At 33.0% G+C, this 18,291-nt stretch overlaps 1 protein-coding gene across 1 annotated transcript; it reads right to left on the bottom strand.

Annotated features, from left to right (window-relative positions):
• Positions 1-726: 726 nt before the first annotated feature.
• LOC148175243 (transcription factor Sox-14-like) lies at positions 727-4,873 on the bottom strand. The gene is made up of 2 exons (XM_088036197.1): positions 4,516-4,873; positions 727-1,733 (listed from the first exon to the last, which is right to left on the bottom strand). Exons 1-2 carry the CDS (start codon positions 4,722-4,724, stop codon positions 1,220-1,222), a joined length of 723 nt encoding a protein of 240 aa, XP_087892323.1. The 5' UTR covers positions 4,725-4,873; the 3' UTR covers positions 727-1,219.
• Between the last annotated feature and the right edge of the window lie 13,418 nt (positions 4,874-18,291).

Here is an 18,291-nt window from a genome sequence, read left to right as displayed (position 1 = left end):
TTAAGTAAATTAAATAATACTTCTTGGGAAGAAATTTGAAAGTAAGTACATACTTGTAGTTTTTGAATGACTTGTATTTGTAAGGATTTTATGGGTTGTTAAGGGCTTACCGATTTTACTTTTCCTTTCATTAATTTCCTTAATTCTATTAAATATATTATTCTAATAATGAAATTTATCTTTTAGTTTTAGAAAGTAATGTTTTACATTAGTGTTGACACTTTTTGAGTTAAATCGGATTTAAAATTTTAAGTCGGTAAACTACAAAAGAAAGCACATTCTGTATTTTTTTTTAATTATAGCAAATCAGGTAGATCAGTAATGAGAAATGAGTTATTTATAGCTTAACTTTGTTATTTTGAGCTTTTTAGGAACATTTTTATAGGTATCAAATTGTCAGTAAATTTAATATGTAGAAACATTTTTTTCGAAAAACTGCGGTTCTATGGTTTACTATTTTCAATTGCATTGATTTTATGTACAAGAATTATTATTTTACTATGTTATTTATTGTAAAAAACTATCCTAATCAAAATGTGTATGTATAATTAGTAATTATGAATTAAACCCGGCGCATCCACCATTTTTGCTAAAACGAGAAATACTTACATGTGCGTTATATCTATTGTTTTTGTTTGTGCTTTAATATTGTTTTGGGTTAAAAATAAGACGCAGACATTTCTGAAAAAATTTAATTTTTTCTATAGTACGTAACAATTTTATTACACTTAGTTAATTCTACAACCTATCTGGACCAAACAGTACTGAACATAACAAAATTATCCGTAATAGATACACGTTATAACAAAATAGCAATTACAAATGTAATTAACAATGAAACTGTTATTCTTTGCAAAACAAAACCGTCCCACAATCTTAACATGAAACTGTTAAAAAAATTGCACTGTCCCTCCACAATTCTAAAACCGTACAATCGTGTTAATATTTTTATAACACATGATATTCTTCTATTTTAAAATTTGATATTTGTAAATATAGACACCTTATCACACAACAAACTTCAGTTATTATAAGAACTAATAATTTTGTCACTCATGGCTTCTGGACTGCAGCTGTCTCTTCCAGAGCCACCATCTTGGCCCGCATTCAAAGAACTCGTCGTTTGTGATGATGACCCTACCGAACTAGTCGCTAAATTTGCAATATCACTAAACCAAGTTCCCAGGTTCAACCGTTCAGGAAGAACCGGAAGTGGTTTTCATATAACGTGACCTGCTGGTATTCCTTCAGTTCGAAATTCATCGTTTTTCATGATTACACAAACAGGTCTCTTCATACCTTCTGGGCTTGGAGTTCTTCGTGGAAAGGCGGGAGGACAAATGTTGCAAGGACTATTGACACTGTTGGTGAGGTTGTTGATTGGCCAATTTATACTAGGAGGATACAAATGACTGTTACTGTAGAGAAGTGCTAGCTCGGCTGCAAATTTTGATTCATCTGGATGTCGGAATGGGTAGAGATATGGAAGAGGGGGGAAGAGACCACGAGGGATTTTTAGTGGATCTTGATCTGGATGGTGACTGAGGAGGGATGGAAGTGTCGTCGCGGCTGAGATGGGAGGCATCATGGATCGGGGGAGATTTTGGCCGTCCATCTGAGGCGAAATGAGGGGGGATATTGAGAAACCAAATTTGGGTTCCTTTTTCAGGAGGGGCTTGGGTTTTCGACGTGGACGGTATTTGTAGTCGGGGTGTTCTTTCATGTGAAGAGCCCTGAAAAGAAAGAGAGAAATATTAGAATATTACATTTTCGATATGGTTTAAAAGCTACAAATGACCATAAAGTCAGTTGGAACTGAAATTACAAGATAAATTTATCCAATTAAAATCCCCACTTTTCAAGAACCTTCATTACAAAACTCGAGATAATTCATTTCCGGATGCCTTCCCCGGTAAGAAGTACACAAGGGCGCTTGTTATCAGTCTTATTTACACATACGAAAAGTGGTTTTGTTCACAAGCCACCCCAAAACACCGGATATTTGTTTATGCCCCTTTCTTTATCTACATTGTAGCATAAGACGACAGCGACGCTTTTTTAAGTAAATTTCGTACAAATAAATGGGAACATTTTATCACTTTATCAAGCTTTGTGTAAAGCGACTCTCATATTTTTGTGTAAATTATTATTCTGCGGAATGTCGTCTATAAAAATATTTGTAAATGTAATAGGACACTAGTTCGAAGCTTGGAATTCTAACAATACACTATCTAAGCCAACATATTCAGCTGGCGACAAAAGATAATGCCTCTATTGTAAAGACACATTGAGTACCTCCTGTGATCCTATTCATAGGGAGATTGTCTCGGCTCGCGCTCTGTCTCCAATCCCTTCAACTACAATGCCTCTTTCACGCGCCACCTCCTTTTGTTCTATCCGAGCAATTGGAGTATTTACCTCCACCGCCGCTCCCAGGACGCCAACACATTCAGGGATGGGAGCGTGCGGGGAAATTACAATGAAATTACCGAAAATGTCTGAGGAACTGGGGATTATAAGGTTGTAATTGGAGAGTAGAAATTCAAAATTTTACAAAAAGTCGCAAAAACGTGTGAGCAATGATTTTTAAAATGCTGATAAAATACTCATTTTGTTAGAATCTTTTATTAGAGTCTGGATAACATCTGTGTTAAAGCTAATTGAAGTTTGAACAATTAAACTTAATTTTAAAGAGACGCATTTTTACGAACTAATAATAAAAAATAAAATTGTTAAAATTGTTATTTATGTATCCGAAAACTTAAAATCGTGAATTGTGAGAACTATTTTCAAAAAAAAATTAATAGTTAATAATAGTTAATAGATATTTTTAACTACCAATTTTAAACATGATTTTTTTATTGTAAATTGTGATCCTATAAGAAAAAATAGTTGTAGGCACCTACAATACCCCGTATAAAAATTACCTAGTGTGTGAAGACTAAGAAGAGAGGACACTTCGTAAAATTTATTAATACCTAAATCCAATTTAAATTCTAGAAATATGAAATATTAAATTATACTGTTTCTAATTATTTAAATTTAAAGTTTATGGTTATGAAGTTGAGCTTAATTGTGAACTTGCAGCTTTACTATTTAGACTTTACTGCGCTACAAGAATTAAATAACAAGTTTATACTAAATTGTGTATACTTGTGATATTATATTATTAGATAGAAAGTACGGAGTAATGAAATATAGGCTGTCCCAGAAGTCGCGAAGGACTTAACCACGGACCAGGTGATAAATAAGTATTCCAGGCGTTTTTCAGTGCGACAAAAATTATGTTGCTAAGTAAAACACTCTGTATAATTAAATATTAATCAATAAACGTTAGTGATTTCTTAACTTTAAGTTGCTTTAATTAAAGATATAATGATCAATTCTTATGTTCGTCAAACCAAATTTATATTGCAAGACAGAATTCGTAAGTAGTTGTCGGATCCTCCACGGGTTATGAGTCTTAGGCGAAGTTTATATTTGCTTAAAGTAATTTTAAAAATAAATACACAGTGACAATGACTAGAATAAAACAATAATTTTTAAATTTTTAATAAAATTTTTGCTGCTCAATACGTTGTCGTCGTTATTTTTATTTATTCAGTTAAATTGGGGCTTAAATTGTTACAACCGTCGTCTTTTTTATTGTATAATGTGTGCTTCTAAGTTTTGTGCTCAAAAATTTATATTTGTTTAATTTGTCGACTTAAATATTGACAAAATAAAACTGATAAGAAATGTGCGCTCCTCCACAACTAAGAAGTTAACGAAAAACACATCTCTCTTCTTCAAACAAAGCAATCACTCTTCTCTTTATTTACCCTCGAAATATTCTATAGAGAAAATTACATTGATCTAAACTCTAAACCTGAATAAATATCACTTTAGTACTTTATCATCCGAACTACTGATAAAGCATTTCCTTATTTACCTATACACAAAACAGAAATAATCGTTGATTCACGGTTCCTTGTAGGTATATTTTTGAAAAAACGTGTGTATATTAGATAATGCCCACCTTTGTATAGATATAAATGTTCATTCTTTCGTTTATCACTCAACAAACACCTTGTCTTGGGAATACACACAACAAACAATGTTATTGTTGATTTCATAATAATAAAAAATAGCCGTAATGCTTCGTTTTTTACGTCGACGATTACAAGAAAAATGTTTGTTTTTGATTGACCGATTAGGGGGTTATCAATTCACCCTTTATATGACTCCCTGAGTTCCGCAGCATTGTTTAAGTATAATCCATAAAATAGAGAGATGCCACCCTATAATACCACGTTATGACTTTATTAATATGCCGCGACTAATCCACCCCTTATAAAAGGAGCCATAAGGCCCATTTTCACAGGGTGCTCTGTTATCTTTTGTAAAACAGACGACCTGCTTTGTATTACAAAATCGCTCTAAATCTCTGTTTATTGAGATGAGGAGCTCCTATTATTCCACCCCCAATAATACGTGTGGGAATCACCACGTTGTTAAGGGATGCAAACAACTTACCTTAATCGCTTGGCTTCATCAATGAACGGTCTTTTCTCTGATTCACTTAACAATTTCCATTCGGCGCCCAAACGTTTGGAAATTTCCGAATTGTGCATTTTTGGATTTTCTTGGGCCATTTTCCGACGTTGTCCTCTTGACCAGACCATGAAAGCGTTCATGGGACGCTTGATATGTTCTTGGTTGTGAATGGGTTTCGGTGATGACATTGTGGTGGTTGTCACAAAGTCACGATATTCAGGGCATAATTTTCTCACGATTGTGAAAATGTTAGTTTTAGAACTTGCACTGGGTTGGAATAGAGATGAACTGGCACCACGCTGTGATCTGAAAACACTTCCCCGAGCTTGTTGATTTAGGAGGGTGGAGGGACATGAAAGAGGGCGTGATATGCGCGTGAATTATACAAATTTCGGCCCCCAATCCTACCGCAGATAATAGATAAACGATGTAGATACATGCAAAGTCACTCTATGGGATTACAACAAATTGGTGTCTACTAAGTATTTTTTCTTTTAATGTAGATAAGATAATCAAGAGTGGTCACTTCAAGATCAACTTTGTGCATTCTCAGATGTGTAATTTTACTATTAGATTTCTTACACCTTCAACTGTGGAAGGAGCTTCAAGATAAATGCTACTTTTTTTCTCATGTCATCTATTTAAAAAATTTCGCAAGTTTGAAGTTAATAGTTAAATGTCGTGTGAAATTACAAACGCCGTTTAATTTCCGTTTAGCGAAATTGAATCTGCAACCGGATTTAATAGGCCTGTAATACAAGAATTGGATTAGTGGTTTATTTTCTCAGGTTTGAATTCTTGAACACTTGTTGCTGTCGCCATAGGATCGTCCCCCACCATTCACATCGATTGTTTAAACTCCGCCTATTTTGTTTCTCATTGGTTGAGATATCTTCTAATGATATCAGTATATCTTCTTATAAAACTGAAGTCTGGTGAAACTCAACTTTCAAACAAGCTCGTTGGGGGTGCCTACTTAAGGGTTACACTTTTAATTACCGTTTGCCTTATTAACTTATGAGAATTATGTTTTATAATTTTGTGGCCTGGTGGCTAATATGATTCGGATTGGATTATTTTTTATTGCGTAATTATCAAATTTGAAGTAATTATGACTACTTATTACTTTATAAAACCATCTGTTTAATGAATAATGATGTTGCTTTTGAAGGTTTCTTATTTCTGATGGTATATGCTTTTTTCCGCGTTTTTTTTTTAATTTTAAACGATGTACTTATGAATCTTACAAAACTGCAAGCACTTTATATGCTATTTTTTTATTTATTTAATGTATCTACGAGTACCTACTATCTAAGCGTAAATAAATCTAAATATTCACTCTGTTCTTGTTTAATTTATACTTATCTACCAAGTTTTTTATCTTTTTTTCGAATTTAAGTACTTGTAACATTGCTTTACAGTTTACAGTGTATCTCATTGTGTTGATCTGCCAATTTTGACACATTTGTACAAATAGGTTATATGCTGCCAATTGTAAACAGAATAGTTGAAATTTGTGATATGTATTTAAAAGTAGATATGTATTAGGTATTTACACTTCTTTATCACACTTAAAACTACAAGAAACTCTCAAAATTTTATACAAAATTATTACATACAGGTGTCCGGAAAGTAACGCACGACTTTGAATGGGAGTAATTTGGTGGCCTCCTAGAGTACCAAAACAATTTAAAAAAAAATTCTACACTCTCTGTTTTTGCAATAGGGCCAAAATAAAATTAGGAAAATGGCAACATTGCTGAAGTGTTCCCCCAATAATTTCCAGTATTCAAAACCATAGTAAGGTTGCTGTTGTATTGTTGGCGTTAATCAAGTTGGCTCATGAACGAGTAATGTAACTATGGTTTCATGTATGTGAACGATGCCACACTGATTGACATTGTTGATTCAAAAATCTTGTTAACAGTTTTTTTTCACAAGATTTTTCCGATTTTTTTTGCACCATGTCTTTGCGAAAAATGCCTTTAGGTATTAAATTTATTTAAAAGTGAAATTGTAGTACAGAAATCGTTAATTTTGACAATAAACTTTTACTCTTCAATCCATCATATTTCGAAAAATTGAAGACATCGATTTTTTTAAACATTTTTTCGGTGATCTATAGGATTGTCCGGTGGTACGCGACTTTCCGGACACCTCTATATTGAACCAACAGTAAAATTAAATCGTAGATAATACAAATATTAACAAACTTTGTTATTAATTATAATTATCTGTAATTTAATTACCTTTTGCATATCACAAGAAACTTACTTCATTCATGACATGACTCACTCTTTGCTCATCATACTTTTTTTTATTGGTCTACTTGCGGATTAAAGCTTGTTTTTGTTTTAATCCAAGTAGATAACTTTTGTAGTAAAAAACAACTGGGAGTCTTTTTAATTTACTGATTTAAAAAGGAGCAATGTTAAATATGCATTAGCACGATTTGAAAGAGATAAGTTAGATACTAGTGGATACATGTCAATTTTACCTAATAAAGTATCTGCTAATTCGCACTGAAAATAACACAGACAAATTTATTGCTGATGCGCTTACAATTTGGTGGCAATGTGACAAATATGAGTGTTTGTTTGACATTCCGCAGGAATTGCAGAAGTTTAAAAAATCAGCATCATGTAATTCGCTCTGTTGAACAACCAGTCACATAGCCGCATTTTAAATTTGACGCCTACATAAAAATTTTTGCAGGAAAAATACCCTTTGGACCACTTTCGTTTTTTAAAATTCTCGGAGATCTGGTTGGCGAACGAGTTATGACGTAATACGTCTTTCACGGTTGTGTAGTTCCGGTGTACGAGTGGATGCAACATTTGCAATTATGTATGACGAAATATTAGAAATAGAAATTTACAAAAATTTTATTAATTTAGATGACACATATTTTTTATTTTTGTTTTTTTTTTTAAATTTGGACTATGTACATTAATTGCACCATTGAAATAAAAAGGTAATAATGTTTTGTTAGCAGATCCAATGTTTCATGTAGGTATGCATAATTTTTTACCTTACCAAATAATTCCAAAAATAACCATTTTTACTTTATAGATGGGGCGTTCAGAGTTCAAGAGGATCATAAATTAAATTTTCTGCGTCAACTATGTAATACAGGGTGTTTTTGAAATGCATATACATAACAGTTTTGCGCTGTTTCAGAAAGAGCATGAAAAGTAAATTTTTAAATCAAAAAGTGACAAGGTAAATTTAATTCCAATCCACGTACTTTCTACACCACTGGCAAAAAACGCTCCTGAAATGACTTGTTTTTTAAGCAACTAAAAACTCTATTATTTGTTCACTTTTAAATCAGTAGCTACACAATCAAAGTTATTAAAATTTTTATATAATTTTATCTCGAAAACAAAAAGACTTACTAAAACTTTTTTCTCTTAATAGACTTTAAGACAAGAAGACTTCAAATAGTTGTTGCAGAGTAAATGAAATTAAAAAATACAAATAAATTATGAGTATAAACAATAAATTATTTTGAGTATTAAATACATTATGAGTATAAACACAGAGTTCAAATGTCGTCGGCATAGGTTGTTTAGTTGCTAAGTCCATTTATGAACAAAATGCGTTTTCAATTTTATTAAAAGGATAACAGAAAGGTACAGCTTTGGATTCTTTGATGGGTTATTATTTCAGAATTAAAAAACATTCTTTTTTCTTTCCTAAAATTTTCAAATCCCAGATTTGACGACAAATATCTAGTTCAGCTCAAATGGACTTGGTTTACTTTTGCACTGAACGAACAGGTTTTTTATAATATGAATTATGATTATGAACAATTTACTGAGTATTTAAAACTGAATTCATTTTGAATGGGCATATATTTTGCTTCTTATTAAAAAAATTTTGAGAAAATTGTTATGAATGTACAAAAAAAATATAATATTTAATATTTAATATTTAATTTAATTTAATGTTAATATTTTGAAACAGCATAAGGTATGTAGACATGCTGTTTTTTTCTTATATCTGTTAATTTTGTTGATTAAATACTAAATAAACAAATAAAGGGATACCTAAACATTAGCTGTTGTTTTATTTATAATAATAGTGTAGGTACTTTCTGTTGTTACCTAACTTGCTTTTTTATATTCACATTCTCTTTCTGTAATTTAGGTCATTATTTTATACAATGACCATACATTATGTTCGACCTAAAAAATAAATTCAGCAACACGTTAGCGCCAACAAATCGTAAAAAGCATCACGTTGCACAAAAATGCCGCATCAGTAAAAATAATCATTAACCAAACAATGCACGCTTGATTGTAAACGAATAATTCTATCATTATCCTTTTAGTTAATATTAACTCTATTGTAAAGTCAGCATTGTTATTTAGGCGGCAACTGAATCTCTAAAGAACAATATTGTATGCGCGTATATTTGATATATCAATGTCTGATCATTTATCCTTATTCCAAATTGTTTACCGTTGTTGTCCACCTAAATAAAGCATGATCGATATTCACTAATTCTCAGTAACACAATTATCAATAATTTATCTCCTGACATTTTTTACATGGATTCTCATGCTTTCTTTCCATTAAGAAACGAACGCCTAATATAATTAAACCCTAAAGCGAACGATTCACAAACACAAAGCGGTTAAAACGAACAAGCTGTAACAACGTTAGCTGTTGAACACGTTCCACACAAAGGCTATAAATAATCAGATATTTTCAACAAATAACGCAAAATCAAAATTCCGTTCGTGTGGGAGCAATTCAATGGTTGTAAATTGTCGTCACTGGGCTGCACTGTTTGTCACAGCCTACTGCATTGTACACTATACAAAAACAAATTGACATCGCAAAAACCTTCAATTGTCTCACCAATCAGGCTCCATTGTGTCCTGAATGCCTATTTAATCGGCGAGACCGGTAAAGGGTGGATCTCTCATAGACGAACGATATACATGCATTGAGATCAATCGCCCCTTTTCCACCCTTGCGAGCACATAATTGAAAAATCAAAATGTTCAGCAGTGTAATTGGAACGGGCGGGGACGCAAGAGAGGGATTTAGTTTTTTTCCAAAAATTTTGTGACTTAGAAATGTCAATTTTTTTAAATTGGCAATTGCTTTAAAATAATTATATTAAAATTAAAAAAAAAAATTATCTTGCAAAATGAAACGGATCTCTCAGTGACAACATACAAATCAGTTTCTAGGGATCACTCGTTTGCAAATATTTATGATTTATAAAGTATAATACTTCTGTATTATTTTGCAATAAAAAGTTGTTGTGATAACATAACTCAACAATAACCTCTTTGTCCTCAATAAATAACTGGAATCTCCGTCACCTGTAACTGCACATTTTATGTAAAGAATGAATAAGACCGCTCTAGGAGGCAATTATCGTCCAAGTTGCCACTTTTATGATAAGGCTGAAAGGTCCTGCATTTAAATAGCCACAATAAATCTGGATGGCGTTATAACTACCATTTCTCTTTTTTTCACATTGCCTCAATTTTTCCAATACTCCTTGAATGGTTTCTTTTGAAAGGCCAAACTTGGCGAGATCTTGATAAAGCTTTCTATAAGTGAGAATGGCGCAGGAATAATATCGTAAACTTTACAAATCCCATTTGGAATTGTGACTTTTATGTCGGCTGAAAGCGGATTTGGGCTTTTGGCTTCTTTTTGTTAACCGCGCGAAGCGTACTCGTTTATTACCGGCAAAAGCACAGATTCTTCTGTTTCTAATTATTATCATTTGAGCATCGAAACTTCTTTAAAACGCAAATCAAAACTTTTGCGGGGTTTACAAAATTTTACATAATTAACTTGATTCAAAAGTTTTTCATTTAGATATTATTTCTCATTTCAAAGTAATTGTTACGGAATTGTTACATAACAGTCGTGCCTTCAAAGTAAAAAAAGTAATATTTTTGGCAACAAAATCCCCGATCAGTCTGTTGAAAAGCACAATGGTTAAACGCTTTGGGCCAGGTTATAGCCAAATATTGGTGGAAGCCTTATTGACTGGAAAGAATGAATCAACAGGAGGCAGCAATAATGTGGTTGCGTGTGTCCAGTGTCAACAAAACGGTGTCAATCACGAGTATCAACGTCAAATAGCCCTTAGCCACTCGGTTGTTCTGTTATAAAAATACGACCTGTTTCAAAACTTATTGTTGAAATGAACCTCACATGGGCAGAAAAATTGGTTTTTTAGTAACTGGTATAATACAGAATAATGTAAACGATTCGCTCGAATTTAAAATTTAGAGGGTTTAGAAAAAAAAGAGTGGGTGCCGCATCCTTATAAAGATCCACACATTCGCATCTATTCAGGATCCAATATACCATTTGAAAGGATTTAGTTACAAACTGCGAGCGTCGCTTTACACACTGCACACAAATCCTAAATACGTGAATTTATTGATGGACTCAATAATTCGAGAACGACGCCACATAGCGATTCTTCTTCTGTAAACACTGAGCCGATTTTTTGTAGGTTTGCTTTGGGGAGAATATTTGCTTATTTTTATTATTTTCTATAGATCGTGGCATTCTTGGTGGATTTATATTCTTGCGTAATAACAGAAAGTTTGCAAATACAGAAATGATTAAATACTAAATATTTTACTGATTTCTATACTTATTTATACATAGAACATATTTTGTATCGATACGTTTGCTGCTATTTTGTCAGAATATATTTTTTTGTTCTGAGGGTATTTTTTAGTCTTACTTAAAATTACAATAGATTAAAAGTTAAAAGAAACAATAATAAGCGACGCGTTTTCTAAAAAAATGTTTTAAATTTTAAAATGAACTTATTTGCTAGACCCAATTTTAACATTGTAATAGCATATTCTATCTTTGCATTATCAAAGGATAAAGGGAATTTTAATAAATATTGTTAGGGATTATTTTCTTTTAGAGAAAAAATAAGTAGATTTCATGCAAATGAAAATCATGGTGCACATTTCCTTGCAAGTAGTTTTCACTAAAGAAAATTACTTTGGAGTCGTCTATTTTACATAGAAATCTTTTTGTTTTCAAAGATCATTGGTAGAAGGGCTAATATTTGAATATTTTAGATATCTATTCAGAACCATTTGTAAATCTGTCTTCTTCGTGTACTCTTTCATTTCCCTATTCCATACAAGAGGGCGCAGAGTACACCAGTTCTTGCTACGCTTGGGTTGGAGTTCTTGCACTCCAGAGTACGCTACTGATCATTTCTTTTCACTTTAAAAGTAAATTTAATTGGCAATCAAAAAATTCTCGGTCCAAATTTAAAAAAAAATTGTGGTAAACGTCTAATTACCACAAATTTTACTTCTTTCTTTAGTTTTCGCCTATTAAAATTATTTCAATAATTAAATTAGTAATTTAGCAAAATTAATCTACCGTTAGGTACGTATGTAATATGCAAATTTTTATCATCAATTTAATCTTCAATTTTCCTGTCTATTGATTTTGGATGAAAGTAATCAAATCATAATCATCTTTGATATTGGTTGATATTTAAATTTTTTGTTAGGATATCTTTGTTATTTTTTTAATTTTTTTTTGAAAAAAAACTTTGAAGCTTCCTGTTCATAAATTGCACAATAAGACTGTAATTTCCTTCTTACAACCTTTAACAAATACCCAAGTAAATATTATGAAAGCCGCACAATTTAAAATTGACTGCTGTCAAAAACGACACCACAAGAATGAAACAAAACCAAGATAATATAAGCAGGAATGCAACCCCCCTACTAAAAAAAAGAAACTCTCCTCATGAATCATCCAAGAGGCGGGACGATCACGCAGCATTGGAAAAAACAACACACGCCCGCAATATGGCGGAGACTCGTAGCAAGAAATGGTTCTTATATCTAGTTTAGATATAGCAACCGCAAGAGTTTACATAAAAAATAAAATTTGTTTTGTCTAGGTTTCACTACGTAATGAGGGTGTTGAGCTTTTGTGGCTTTTAAAAAGTCTGAAGAAGAACAAACATAATGAATATCTCCTATTGTGTTAGCGTTATAAATGAGGACTGTATTTATTCAGGTGGTGGTAAAGAATTCCCATTATGATTGCGGCAATTGTTCGCTGACACCCCTATCTAAAATTGTAGCACCATTGGGGTTGGAACGTATCAAAGTGGAGATTAGACACACAAATCGATTGTGGGTTTTAACTTGATAACTCGACCCAGCATTGCTTAACTTTAACTTTAAAAGAAGTAAATAATTCTATTGAAAATAGCTTCCAAAAGAAATTTAATTTGGTGGCGTACCTTAAAGAAATGGTGGGTAAAAACTCACCCGTCTAATAGCAAGCTCACTTTATAACATAAAACTAATTGCTACTTGAAGCATTTAATGAGAGACGCCGCATACGTCGAGTGCTTGGGTACTTCCCATGTAAACCGCCTCTTTTAATGCTTTTTATACATCACTGATTTATAAAGTAATCTTGTATAGTAGGTATGCCAACCTCTGCTTTAATCTGTGGTGCGTTTGAAGAATTAAAACGAGCAAGGAAGTTAAACGAAACTGCATTTTAACTGTTGTGTATTAGTTATATCAACATCTGTCTGATTTATAATCTGCAATTAGCTTTAGTAAAGTATTTTATTAACTAGTATATTTAACAGCTTAAATGAAGAGATTATTTTTATACCGCACTGATCAGTGATCACATTCAAACCACTTTTTGTGATATAAATTCTAGTACTTATACATTATCTAGGTATTTATTTAAATTCTAGAATTTTTAACAGTATTCCCACAAGTGTAAACTTTTTAAATTTTAGTATGTAGGTATTTGAATATTTTAAAATATTCTAAATAATCACAATATATTTCTAATTGTCATTTGCATATTTCTGTAAATGGAGAAGCTTAGCACAACGGAGTTTCCATAGTTAGAAACCCACATAATATTCAGCCGTTGATGCAATATTTGGTTTGTCTATTGAGCAACTACATTATTGATAACATGCTAAATATAAAGAGGTAGAATTTTTTCTTGCAATATCGTCTTAATAAAACTGTGATTCTTTGTGAAAAAAATTGCCAACCTATTTTTATTTGGTCCCCGTACATTCTTTTATATCGCGACATTTTCAACAGTCTTCATCCGAGTTATAATTTACGATCAAACTTCGGCCCAGCATCCCTAATTTACGACCCTAAACATACAAAAAGCTGGATGGTTTCTCAAAAAAAAAGGAGATCACATTAACAAAGTAAATCATGTCAATTATTTGAAAGTCATAGGAGCGGAAATAATATTTTTTCAAGTCGATATAAATCACTGGGATAAGCACGGGGTAATGGGGAGAAGTGCTATTAGCGGGTACTTAGACCCTCTTGCATTGCAAGGGTGCATTCACGGTCAGAACTAGCGTGGAATTAAGCAATATGTTTGCAGCTATTAAAACCAATGGGGTTGGTCATGCGTGTCACATGGGACTTTTGCAAAAGAGAGGGTGGTTTTGATCACGTGTTTACTACTACCTGTTTTTGAATTAATTAAATTTGAGCATCGGTAAGACAATGAAAAGACAAAGAGATTATGAGTTGTCTTGAAACAATAGTCAATGGCGTCCGCACCAGTGCTTTCGGAAAAGTAGACAATTTAATTAAATCAGACCGTGATGAATCGGAAATAAAAACGGAATAACTCGAAACCCAATTAAAATTTCACCTCGTGTACGAAGAGCAGACAAAAAACAATCCGACTCGAAACAAAAGACACAATTAAAACAAAAAGCAATATGGACAAAACGCGGTGCCTGCCTGGATCCCTAGTTAATCACTAAAATGGCGTCTACTGTTTTCCCATGTGTTTTTATTGTGTTGTAAATTAAAATAGCGAACACAATGGACTTCCGCGCGTCGGGGTCGGATCTCGTGGACGTGTGCAAGGATGCGATTGCTTCTGAATGCGACTAACCAATACTCAGGAGGATGGATTTTTTTCTATTGATTGACAGATAATTTAATGACATTTGCTGCTAACGGATGACAAAACAATTTCTAGACAGGAAAAACCGACAAATTTCAGAAATGCCAATCGTTTTTGAAAGAAATTTTTTCCATGTGTTTGAAATATAAAATCTGTTGGTAGTCCTGAGATGTTATAATGCATCTTTTTCACTTTTCAATTTTAATATTTATTATGGTTCTTATAACATAAAAAAACTTATTTTTTTTTTTAACTCTATGAAGCTATAATTTTTTATACCATTTTAAGACAGATTTGATTAACTTTTTTTTATTTCATGAATGGTATATAATCAATAAATCACTTCAATTGATTAGGCAAATAAAATGTAAACAGAACTAATGGTTTATTTATTCTTGATGGTAAAATACAACAACCGGACGTCCTGAATCGTTAGCATACACAGAGTCGAGCCAAATACCCCATTCTGCGATACATCAAATGGCAAACGTTTCTAGCGAGGTTTCCAACTAACATCTATTGTTGTCATCTTATATTTTATCGGCAGTCGACAATGCTGCATAGAATTCGCATTTCCATGCGAATAGCTCTTTTCTACTATGTAAATTCTTTTTTTCCAATATACACTGTAAATATTTCCACCTTTTATAACACTGGACAAGCTTTATCGAAAAGAATTGTGTCGCTTGTGCCTGCCATGCTAATGCGAATCGTTTTTTATTATTCGGATCGAAAATGGAAAACGCGTTTCCTGTTTGATGGTTTAATTCTTTGAGGGATTTTTATGCTGAAAAGGGTCTTGTTTCTTAAAAGTTGCAGCTTTGACAGTGTGATACGTACTTCCTTTGTAGAGTTTTAATGCCATTGAAACGAGCGCATTTGCATGAAAAGCACATGTACAGCTTTTGAGCTTTTTATATTTGTTCGTCTAGGTCTATAAGAGACGGAACGAGATAATGAAGCTTCGATATTAAAATTTCGTTCGTGATTATTCGCATCGTAGGCGACAAAGCTCATTGCTGCAAAGCTTTATTGAAAGCGAGGATGTAATGAGACAAACTAGGAAAAAATCGGAAAAAGTCAGTCACTTATAGCATCCAGGAGGCTTTGTGGGCTTGAGTTCATTACAAATGGAGCTTTTATTCACTGGTCAATCTCATCTGAAAGCGATCTGGCTACAAGAAATGGATTTAGTCTTTTTATAAGGGATTTATTCGCCGTTTTTAGCAGACGGTCAGCTTCGAAGGGGGATTTTATCTGCTTTCCTCGACATGTTATGTGTTCCGCTTACCAGCGATCCCATCGAGTACTTTCTTTATTCGCTGACAATCAGTTATTCTTTTGAAATCGTGTCCTGTAGCCTTTTCAACGACAGACTTTGTGATTTCGCTCGAGATCTTGGATAAGGGTCGGATTTTTTTGATCCGGGGTCAACCCGCCCCGAACACATATAACAACCTGAAACTCTTCCAAATGTAATTGACCACAATCAAGAAGCAACAATTACACTGACTTGGAGTAAACTCCAGATCCAATTACACCAAAACGAATCCACCAATGTTGCATTGATATTGCATGTTGGCACATTGTTACATATTGATCGCGAGGTGCTCCAACAAGTTATTAATGCAGAATACATCGTTAAAACTTTTCAGACTTGCGTTGATTGTGCTGCCAGCCATACTATACCTGCCTGCTTTGTTAAGACCTGCTTTGTTAGCCCCAAACAATGTATTATGCCGAGTTGTGTGCGACACAATTATAATTATGTTTCGGTTTGGCTCAAGAAGTCATAATTAAAAATGGCAATAATTGAATTACATTCGCTAAGAACTCCTCTCTTATAACCAGTAGAAAGTTTCGGCTTTGTTCAGTGAAGGGTGGTTGACGACGCAGAAAAACATTTTTCAAAAAAGTTTCCTTCGCAAAAATTGCAAGAAAAGTATTTTTCACTTATTACAAACAAAAGCTCGATTTGCTGACTAGACGACATAGCGTTTACAGTTACGTTGACCAAACACTTAATTCACTTCTGAAAATGACAAATAAAATGATTAGGAGCTACAATACTTCTTGAGAGTAATTTCCTAGTTGTCATTATACCTTCTTGCACAGTGCAAAGTTTAATAACGGTTTCCATCGCTACACTTTATATACCTCCGTCACGTAATTTTCCATCACATAATAAGACAATGGTATCTTCCATTGTGCGGCAAACGTGATAATACAAAAATAATAAAATTAAAATTTCACGGTAGCCGTTATTTAGAATACCCAGCGCTCATTATTTTCTCCGACTCCAAAACGGAATTGAAGAAATATTCATTATACAGCGTAGCTACTCTACAACAAATCAAAGAAGTATCAATAGAAATCCATAAAAAATCCAAGGGAAAATACAACTGGCCGCCCACAATGACTCTGCAATCGTAACAATATCAACGTGTGAGTCTCGATGAGTTGGCTATATTCGTCGAACGTCTCCCTAAGAGAAAATAATAGGATTTTTCATCGTCTTAAATTACAAACTGATGCAGTTTGCAATTACCACCGAAAAATTTACCATTTGATGAACTCGTCTAATTTTGCTAATAAAACGCGACGCCTTTACAGACGACAATGAAGGACGATCTTAATATAGAATAATAGAGCCTTCTTGTATTGTCTTCGTCATTCAGGTGTAATTTGACTCCTGGGTAGACTATTGTTGAATTTTAATCGTCAAACTGATTGTTTGGCTTAATACTGGCTTCACTGTGTTCTTTTATGAAGCATCGATGATGGCTAATTTTTACTTTTACAGAAGTCTGTAGTGAAGTTTAAACAATAAGCTCTCTTCTTCGTAATTACTATCAATGGTGGCTTTTGTGATGTAAATATTTATTTACCATACAAATTCTTTTGGCCTTGCAGGTTGGACGTGTTGCTTTCAACAGATCCTTCTTTATGAAAGCTCCAGGAAGAAATATCTCACAGTACAACATGCAATTATTATTCTTCTTAGATAAAGTCTTTTTGCAATTTATAATATTGTTATTCTTAGATTTATTCCAAAAATAAATGGAAAATATTCTTTATGATCCATTTGTTCAAATTGGCCAATTCCCAATTAACGCTCTGACATTTTGTTCAACATTGCGTATACATCCTTGTCACGCGCACAATACAATCGTCTACAAAATAAGATAATTGTAAGAATAATATGATTACACACTTATTCCGACTAATTATCTTACATCAATGCATTGCATAAGTCCAACTTACGTAAATCAACAAACGGAATCAATAGAGAAATAAACAACGCACGATTCTCTCGAAGCAGATTTCAATTAAACGATTGACTATTTATCATATTGTGTCGGTCACTTCATTAGAAAAATGCCATAATAAAGCCTTGGAAGTAAAAAACATGATGGTCAAGAATTAAAATAATCCTAATTTAATAATTTCGTGGCTTTTTTAAGAAATAATCATCGTATTTCAACAACTTAATGCTATGTAATTTGTATAATCAAATGTCAAGTGTTAAAACAGACAACTGAATGGCCCGAACACCACAATACAATACTCTATTTTTGTTTCAATACTTCAGATAAAAAAATAGTCGACTTGTTACTGAAAAATGTTAACAGGCGATGGAACGCCCCTTATCCAACACCTAACCACCACTCATTCCTTTTAATTGAATACAGTGGCCTGTAACAAGTAGAGAGATAAGCCCGGACATGGGCGGCTCGTTAAAGTTACAAAATCAGCGACTAAAACTTGTAATTGTTACGTTGTGTAACAATTCTATGG

Source organism: Gnatocerus cornutus, chromosome 5 (assembly GCF_029298725.1).
Source record: "Gnatocerus cornutus isolate USDA-ARS CGAHR chromosome 5, icGnaCorn1.1, whole genome shotgun sequence".
NCBI classification, from domain to species: Eukaryota; Metazoa; Arthropoda; class Insecta; order Coleoptera; family Tenebrionidae; genus Gnatocerus; species Gnatocerus cornutus.
This window is presented reverse-complemented; position numbering and strand designations above follow the sequence as displayed.